The sequence below is a fragment of the Cicer arietinum genome, chromosome 3, assembly GCF_000331145.2.
Source record: "Cicer arietinum cultivar CDC Frontier isolate Library 1 chromosome 3, Cicar.CDCFrontier_v2.0, whole genome shotgun sequence".
NCBI classification, from domain to species: Eukaryota; Viridiplantae; Streptophyta; class Magnoliopsida; order Fabales; family Fabaceae; genus Cicer; species Cicer arietinum.
This window is the reverse complement of record NC_021162.2, coordinates 2,900,836-2,910,313: the sequence shown is the minus strand read 5'-3', so window position 1 is coordinate 2,910,313 and position 9,478 is coordinate 2,900,836. Positions and strand designations below refer to the sequence as shown.

The 9,478-nt window shown below is 34.0% G+C and overlaps 1 protein-coding gene across 1 annotated transcript in view; it reads right to left on the bottom strand.

The window, feature by feature from the left end:
- Positions 1–281: 281 nt before the first annotated feature.
- Positions 282–9,478, bottom strand: part of LOC140919608 (uncharacterized) — an 11,680-nt gene continuing 2,483 nt past the window's right edge. Inside the window, exons 2-4 of the mRNA XM_073365981.1 lie at positions 8,956–9,077; positions 1,462–1,566; positions 282–1,367 (exon numbers count right to left, since the gene is read on the bottom strand). Of these exons, the coding sequence (XP_073222082.1) occupies positions 426–1,367; positions 1,462–1,566; positions 8,956–9,077 (1,169 nt within the window). The 3' untranslated portion in view covers positions 282–425. The remainder of the gene's footprint in view (positions 1,368–1,461; positions 1,567–8,955; positions 9,078–9,478) is intronic.

Genomic DNA, 9,478 nt, shown 5'->3' with positions numbered 1-9,478 from the left:
TAATTAAATTATAATTATAATTAAATTTAAAATATAATATTATTATAAATTAAATTTAATATATAATAAACTAATCTGAATATAATTAAAAATTAAAATTAAATTTAAAATAAAATATTTAAATTATAATTATAATTAAAGATTAATTTAAATTACAAATAAAAAAAAATTAAAATTAAATATTAAATATTAAAATTAAAATAAATATTATATATAAAAATATAATATTAATAATAATTAAAGTAATTACCACAAAATCAAATAAAACATGCACTCCAAAATTAACAAATAATGTCTTACAAACCCAAAATTTATAAATAATGTCTTACAAACGCAAAATTAAACACACAATAATTAACTAAGACAACATAATTAATATGTGTTCATACAACCCAAAAATAAATTATGAAATTATTCAAATGACATCAATCCTCATAATAATTCCTCTGATCAGCTCCACTCACACCATCATTATTTCCTGCCATGCCCGACGAAAGAAGTCCCTCAAAAGTATTATGAATTTGTGTTGGAGGAGACATCATGGTTTGAAATTGAATTTCATCTTCAATGGCACCACCACTAGTCGAATGAGGAGCCCTAGCTGGTTGAGGTTGATTTAAATCTGGTCTGATCAACCCAGCTGTTGGCATAGTTGGTCGGTATGCAGTTTGATGATCTGGTTGAGGTTGAGGAATTTGATGTGAAGAGGACGGAACATACGGATAATTATGAAAATATTGTTGTTGTTGAAACATTGGCGGCTGCTGCTGTACTTGCTGGAAGGCAGAGTTCGGAGGATCCTGGTGTTGCTGTTGGAAATTTGGAGGCGGCTGCTGCTGCTGGGAGTATTGAGAGTAATTTTGTTGCTGCTGGAATAGTGGTTGTTGAGGCAAGTATTGAGGCCGAGGCGGGAACTGCTGATGAAACACAGGAGGAAATGAAAATTGTTGTTGTTGAAATTGTTGTTGTTGCTGCTGAAACTGCTGCTGCTGCTCTTGAAACTTTTGTTTCCACTCCTCATTCAATTTATCAATTGCGGCTTGTATCAGCTGTTGTGTCTTTTCTTCTTGCTCACTTGCCCATTGCTTCTTTAACTGGTCAAGATCATTATCTATCGACGGACGATGAGATCGATCCGTACTAGCATAAGAAGAAGACGTCTCAGTCTGAATATAGCCGGTTGGACCTTTCTTAAAGGTTGATGATAAACTACCGGCACCCAGCACACGCCCTTTGTACTTGCCACCACTGATGTGCATAAAACTTGCGGTCTCATATTGTTTCCGCTGCACTGGACCAGCTCGCTGAGCAGGAGGAAGAGTAGCTTGATGATCATCCCATTCTTTCATGATTTGTTGAAGTTGTTCCTATATTAAAAATAAAAAAATAAAATAGTTAATAATTAATATATAATAATTTATAGGTCTAATTAATATATAACAATTAATATATAATAATTACCTGAATATTTTTTGATAATTCATCAGTATACTCATTTGTTTCAGGATTAACATGAAGATAGCGATGTATCTCAGCCTGAGTGACCTCCCTTCCAAGTTGCTTTTCCTAAAATATTAAATTAATGTCAAGTTTATAAGTTGGTGAAATGTGATGATTAATTGAATATAAATTAATAGATATATATTATAAATAATAATAAATTACCATATAATATTTAATTTCTCCAGCAGACATGGAACCTCCCTTATGAGTACTGGTACCCCTCTCAGATGCTCTATTAGTCTTTGCTTTTTCTCTCTTCTGTTTGTAAGCATCTGTGTTCCATTTCCTCCACAAAGCAGTCCAAACATTTTCACCAATCCAATTAGGCCGTTTTTCCTCCCCCTTATTACGTGCGTAAGCCAACATAGATGAGAGACGCTTTGAAAAGCGATGGTCAAATGAAGCCAAAACTGCGGCATCATGCTCTCTTTTCCAAGTGCATTTGGTCTGTTGTTTGTTGAAATTTAAAAAATATTAAAAATATAATTAGTAATTCAGTAAATTAATCAAATGTATAAATAAATAGTAATTAAATAAATTAATCTAATGACTTACTTTGAAACAATGTAAAAACTGATCAACTTCCCTAATTTGAGGTGTCTTATCCTCTTTTATCTCACCCCAAGACAACCATGGTTTTTTATATTTCTCTTGTATGACTTCAGCAATTGCCTTTGCAGATGATTTAAAAGGAAGATATCTTCAAAGTTTATATGCAAATTAAATATAAAAATAAATTAATAAAATTAATAATGTATTTACATTGCAATAATAATGAAATATTTAATCAATCATAGTTTACATACCCATCTCCTTCTGGAATGATGACAATGCGGTTGTAGCAATCAACACATCCGGGATCCATTATTTCGTCTAAGGTATAAGGCTCTACTGGGACCTCCGGATATAGAGGAATAGCTCCACCACTAGTACCAATGGACGGCATCGGCATGAGAGATGGGTCATTAACAACACGTTTAGCAACTTTTTTCTTACCACGTGATGTTTTGGATATTCCTCGTATTGCCGCCGTTCCTGTTCCTCCCGATCCATCCGAACCTCCTGATCCTCCTACTCCCGACACTGAAGCCATGTCTATATATATATATATCCATATCCATACATATATATAATATAATATATGTGTGTATACAATTAACATAAGATTAATTAATAATGAAATATACATAAATAAATTATAACACTGACATAAATAAAGAAATATATATAAAATATAAAAATATATATATAAGGTGTCGTTCATTTCAATTACAATATATAATATTATAGATATAGAAACACACATATATATATAATTAATTAATTGTCTTCGTCTTCGTCTTCGTCATCATCGTCGTCGTCATTTGATGAGTGAATTAAGTCATTGCCTTCATCATTCTCTAATTCATCTATTTCTTGTTCATCAACTTCTTCTCCAATGTGTGACTCATGACAAAGTTGACTAATAGTCTCATCTCCAATCACATGATCCAAATTTGACATTTCATCCATTTGAAATGCAACTTCTTCATTTTGACCTGCTTCAACTTCTTCGATTCCACTCGTTGGTCTTGTTTTGATTGCAGCACACCAACCTTGTTTGCTTCTGACAGTTGATGGATAAGGAACATAATAGACTTGTCTTACATTATGGGCCAGGGCAAATGGATCAAACCGTGGATATTTTTTGCTCATACGAATGTCTACAGTATTGGATATCAAATTTATTTTAGTTCCTCTGCTAGATGGATCAAACCACTTACAGTAAAACAACACCACTTTTTTCGCATAATCTAGGAACGTGTAGTCAATTTCGTAAATATGCTCAATTATGCCATAGAAATCTTCTACTACACCACTATCAGAGACACTTTTCATACAAACTCCACTATTAATTGTTTCTTTTCCTTCAGTCCAAGATTCAGTGTGAAATTTGTATCCATTGACGTAATAGGTGTGCCATTCTTTGAAACTTCTACTCGGGCCCATAGATAAGTGCCTTAAGTGGATGTTGATAGGAGTTTGTTCTTCGAGATGCACTTGTTGTTGAAACCATAATGGGAAATTTGAATGTATATCATCAGATGATTGTCCCGTATTTAAAAATGCCCTGATCGATGACCATATATATGGTGAATATCAATTTAATCATATAATTAAATATAATTAATATGAAGAGAAATTTGAAACGTACTCAATGTATGGTTTAACTTCGGTGCAGTTAATCAAAACGTGAACATGTGCCGCATTAAATACTTTGTCGCTTGGCCATATATATATATATATAAATAATTAATTGTCTTCGTCATCGTCATCATCGTCGTCGTAATTTGATGAGTGAATTAAGTCATTGCCTTCATCGTTCTCTAATTCATCTATTTCTTGTTCATCAACTTCTTCTCAAATGTGTGACTCATGACAAAGTTGACTAATAGTCTCATCTCCAATCACATGATCCAAATTTGACATTTCATCCATTTGAAATGCAACTTCTTCATTTTGACCTGCTTCAACTTCTTCGATTCCACTCGTTGGTCTTGTTTTGATTACAGCACACCAACCTTGTTTGCTTCTGACAGTTGATGGATAAGGAACATAATACACTTGTCTTACATTATGGGCCAGGGCAAATGGATCAAACCGTGGATATTTTTTGCTCATACGAATGTCTACAGTATTGGATATCAAATTTATTTTAGTTCCTCTGCTAGATGGATCAAACCACTTACAGTAAAACAACACCACTTTTTTCGCATAATCTAGGAACGTGTAGTCAATTTCGTAAATATGCTCAATTATGCCATAGAAATCTTCTACTACACCACTATCAGAGACACTTTTCATACAAACTCCACTATTAATTGTTTCTTTTCCTTCAGTCCAAGATTCAGTGTGAAATTTGTATCCATTGACGTAATAGGTGTGCCATTCTTTGAAACTTCTACTCAGGCCCATAGATAAGTGCCTTAAGTGGATGTTGATAGGAGTTTGTTCTTCGAGATGCACTTGTTGTTGAAACCATAATGGGAAATTTGAATGTATATCATCAGATGATTCCCGTATTTAAAAATGCCCTGATCGATGACCATATATATGGTGAATATCAATTAAATCATATAATTAAATATAATTAATATGAAGAGGAATTTGAAATGTAATCAATGTATGGTTTAACTTCAGTGCAGTTAATCAAAACGTGAACATGTGCCGCATTAAATACTTTGTCGCTAGGCCAGAAAATCGGAAAATCCCTACCAACATGATGACCAGACAAGCAAAAAACTGATAAAGCATGTGGATGACGTATAACACTGTCAATAGCGTTTCTTCCGTTAACTGGTGACAACGTTTCGTTGTTGAAATAATGAGAACAAAAGTGTGTTGTTTCACGGTGAAGGTAAGATGAACAAATTGAGCCCTCAACTCTAGCTTTGTTTTTCACCGACCGTTTTGAATAACCCATGAACCTATAATATACAAAGAGATTTACAATAAGCTCCATGTATATATAAGTTGAAGTATATTGAAAATCAAGTATATGTATATATATATATCACCTTTCAAGTATATGTATATATATATATCACCTTTTAGGGTCTTGCCGTTTTCTTCCACCAACAACAAATCTGGTCGTATGCAATATATACCTATGTCTTTTCTGGCTTTGTCATTATCTTTTGTTTTTCCTTTCACATTCATCACATTATTAAATATGTTGTCAAAGAAATTTTTCACAATATGCATAACAACGAGATTATGTCTCAAAAGATTATCTTTCCAATACGGTAGATCCCAAAAAATACATCTTTTTGTCCAATTGTGCCATTGTCCATAACCTTGTGGTTTACAGGCCACACCATTAACAACATGTACCTTTGGCATATCTTTTACTTTATTCCAAACTTGTTCTGATGTCAACTTAAGCGGTGGTCCTAGACTTTCTGCATAGCCCTTCATAAATGCAGCTTTGTTCCTTCTAAATGCATGATCAGCAGGTAAAAACCTACGATGCGAGTCAAACCACAATGCTTTCCCGCCAAATTTTAAAGTAAATGCTTTTGTATCTTCCATACAAATAGGACAAGCTAATTTACCATGGGTGCCCCATCTTGACAACATCCCATAAGCGGGGAAATCATTAATGGTCCACATCAATGCAACTCTCATCATAAAATTTTCATCATAAAATTTTCTCTCCGAGCAATATCATATGTCAAGACACCATTCCACAACCTCTTCAAATCGTCAATCAAAGGTTGTAAAAAAATATCAATACCAGTTGTAGGATTAGAAGGACCTGGTATCACAGCAGCTAAGAACATATAAGGTTTAGAAATACACATATCAGGAGGAAGATTGTAAGGAGTAACAATAACCGGCCAACAAGAATAAGGAGTAGACGATGCTTGTATGTACGGCGTAAATCCATCTGAGGATAATCCAAGTCTTACATTGCGTGGATCTGACGCAAAATCAGGATGCATTTGATCAAAGTGTTTCCATGCCTGACCATCAGACGGATGTCGCAACTCGCTTGAATTTCTTCTATTCTCATAATGCCACGTCATATTTCCTGCAGTTTGTATTGATGCAAACAATCTCTGCAATCTTGATACAATAGGTAGGTAAAACATTGCTTTCCTTGGAATTGATTTTCCCCTACTTACCCTAGAGTTATTCCTTTGGTGATACCTTGGTTGTTGACAAAATTTGCATTCAACTAAGTTAGCATCATTCATACCAAATTCATTGTCATAATACAACATGCAACCTTTAACACAACAATCAATCCTCTTGACACCTAATCCTAACTTTGACACTAACCGTTTCGCATCATAATAACTTTGCGGCAAACCATCTCTAACAGGTGTTGCATCTAGCATCATTTTAGTCATGAAATCCAAAGCTAAATCAGGAACATGAAATTGAGACTTTAGACCTAATAGTCTAATACACATTGATAACTTTGAGTTTGAAGAACCTTCAAACAACGGTTTATTTGTCTCTTTCAAAAGACCATAAAATCTCTGAGCTTCTTCATTGGGAAGTCCATCGGTATCGTCATATTGATCTTCATTGAATGACAAATTAACCCCAACAGCATCCGAGATCATATCATTCATCGCCTCAAAGTGTTGATAGTTATAATAATCTATACCTAACATGGTAGTACTACTTGAAGGACCTGTGTTATAATTCTCCATAGATGTACTAGTATTAGGCGCCGCTGGAGACTCTTCTCCATGATTAGTCCAAATCCAGTAGTTAGGCATATCTAATAGGTGTTGCGTCTAGCATCATTTTAGTCATCAAATCTAAAGCTAAATCAGGAACATGAAATTGAGACTTTAGACCTAATAGTCTAATAGACATTGATAACTTTGAGTTTGAAGAACCTTCAAACAACGGTTTATTTGTCTCTTTCAAAAGACCATAAAATCTCTGAGCTTCTTCATTGGGAAGTCCATCGGTATCGTCATATTGATCTTCATTGAATGACAAATTAACCCCAACAGCATCCGAGATCATATCATTCATCGCCTCAAAGTGTTGATAGTTATAATAATCTATACCTAACATGTTAGTACTACTTGAAGGACCTATGTTATAATTCTCCACAGATGTACTAGTATTAGGCGCCGCTGAAGACTCTTCCCCATGATTAGTCCAAATCCAATAGTTAGACATAAATCCATCTGCATACAAATGTACTCTTATTTCATCTTCACTCTTAAACCGTCTACATCGACATAAACTCTCGCAAAATTGAGAAAGTCTTCAACTTTGTTAGCAAAACGTTGTTTAAGACCCTTTCTTCTAGGAAAATTCCTATCGTACATCCAACTACGGTCTAAACATATATATATATATGTGTGTGTGTGTGTATATATATGTATATGTTTATTCTGAAAATTAAATAAATATATAAATTATGTGCATATATATATCAAGATTTCAGGCTCTGATACCAACGAACGTCCTAGATCAAAGGGTCACCGGCAATAGGAAATAAACTCAACTATCAAGTCTTGTTCAAAGTTTTGCATGCGATGTATTGCGTTTGCTAATTTAATGAAATAAAACCAAACCCACAAACCACGAAAATTAAAAAAAAAAAGTAAATCCAAATTAGTTGTTTTTAGCAACACAAATTGGAAAACAACAAAGAAAAAACAAAAGTTCATAATAAACACAGTTTCTGATGCACAAGGTCAGCTGTTAGCTGCAAGTGCAGAGCATACTTAATTTACAAAAATTAAAGAAGAATACGATAAGGAAAAACGGAATATGATTAAAACATACTAACAAATACTTACAATGGAATCTTGTTTTGAAAACTGAAAATGAAAATACAAAATAAAATATAGGAGACACTCAAGAAACTCTTCAAGATTTCTAATAGAAGTTATCTTGTTGTATTCCACTCTGCCTTGAACTGAAGAAAATTCTTGCTTATATAGGGAAAGGGTCATACTTGTACAACTTTGGTGTAGTGGAGGAAATGATGAGATTCCTTCTGCTTTCGGTGCCACGTTTGGATTTTAGTGTGAATGGCAGACAAGTTCCCGAATCTTTTGCTTTTGCTTTTGCTTTTCAGAAATAATCGTATTTTTTTATAAAGGTTTTTTTTTATTTTTTTTATTTTTTTTTAGGTCTGGAATCTAATATGGGCTAGGTCCGAGACTTATTTTTGGTGAAGTCTAATTTTGGGCTTGACCCAATACATTTCATGATAGACTTTTTTTTTTATGGGCCAAGAGTATTGGGCCGTCATATTCATTTTATGGGTAACAAGATGCCGAAACAGTCGTCTTCATTTTCATTTTCTATTTTGATAGAGTCTTCTGAAGCGCTGTCTGAGGAATGTTTTGATGATTGGGCCTTACTTTTGAGAAGTTGGGCCATGATTTCAAAGTATTCCTCCTCGGATTTTGCTGCTGCTAGTTGAGTTTGTGCAAATGACTTTTGGGCCAAGAATTTAGTTGCCATTGTGTCTGGTTCTTTCATTCCTTGCCTCTGGAGCCATGTCGACACAGCTTGTTTTTTGATGCTTGGTGGAATAGAGAATTTTGTCCACCATCTGACTTTGAATCTTCTTACGAGGATTGTTTGAGTTTCCTTTTGATTGATGTCAAAATATCAGGCTAATACCCATGGTAGAAAGAATTTTGTAAGGAATAGCATTAGGGGGTGAAAAATGCGTTCTCTTTCTGTTGGTTTGTAATGAGTTTTGTATAATTGGAAGCTTTCTTGGACTTTCGTTTTTAAGATTTCTGGAATGGAGCCGAAAAATTTCCACCAATGAGCAAACCACTGTGGAATTTTTGAAGGTTCCATGGTTAGGTTAAAGAAAAATAGCCAAGTATGGCTAAATTTTTGGTTTTGAATGAGAAAAACGTTGTACCAGGCTTGTTGATAGTCCCAGTAATTAAAGGTCCTACAATGGTTTACTGTAGTTTTGAAATCAATCGGAAATTGTTTTGGTGTGTAAAGATTTGATCCCCATTCTGAAGGTGGGATGATTTTGTGGATTTTGGCGGTTGAATAGGCAACTGGGCCTTCTTTTGGATTGTCTTGAATTGTTACAGATCATGTACATTCAAGAATAGATTTATAGTAAGGCTGGGGTTTTGATAAATCATATGGTTTGAAAAACCAGCCTTCTGGAAAAATCTTTGAGATGACTAATTGAGGATTTCTATTATAGAAATGATCCACGATTGTCCAAATGTTTTGATAATCTGTTTTGACAAAATATTCTGATTTTGGTTTAAAAATAGTAATTTCAGAATCATTTGAAATAATTTTTGAGGTTTCTCCTTGACAGAGTTTTGAAATTATTTTACAGGATGGTTCCTCCTATAAAGGTTTTGAAATAATTTTTTGAGAAGGGGTTCTTGAAGATTCTCCCCTTTCCTGCCCCGTAAAAGAAGGCAGTTGTATCTGGAGGGATTCAATCTCTTGCTGGAGTTGG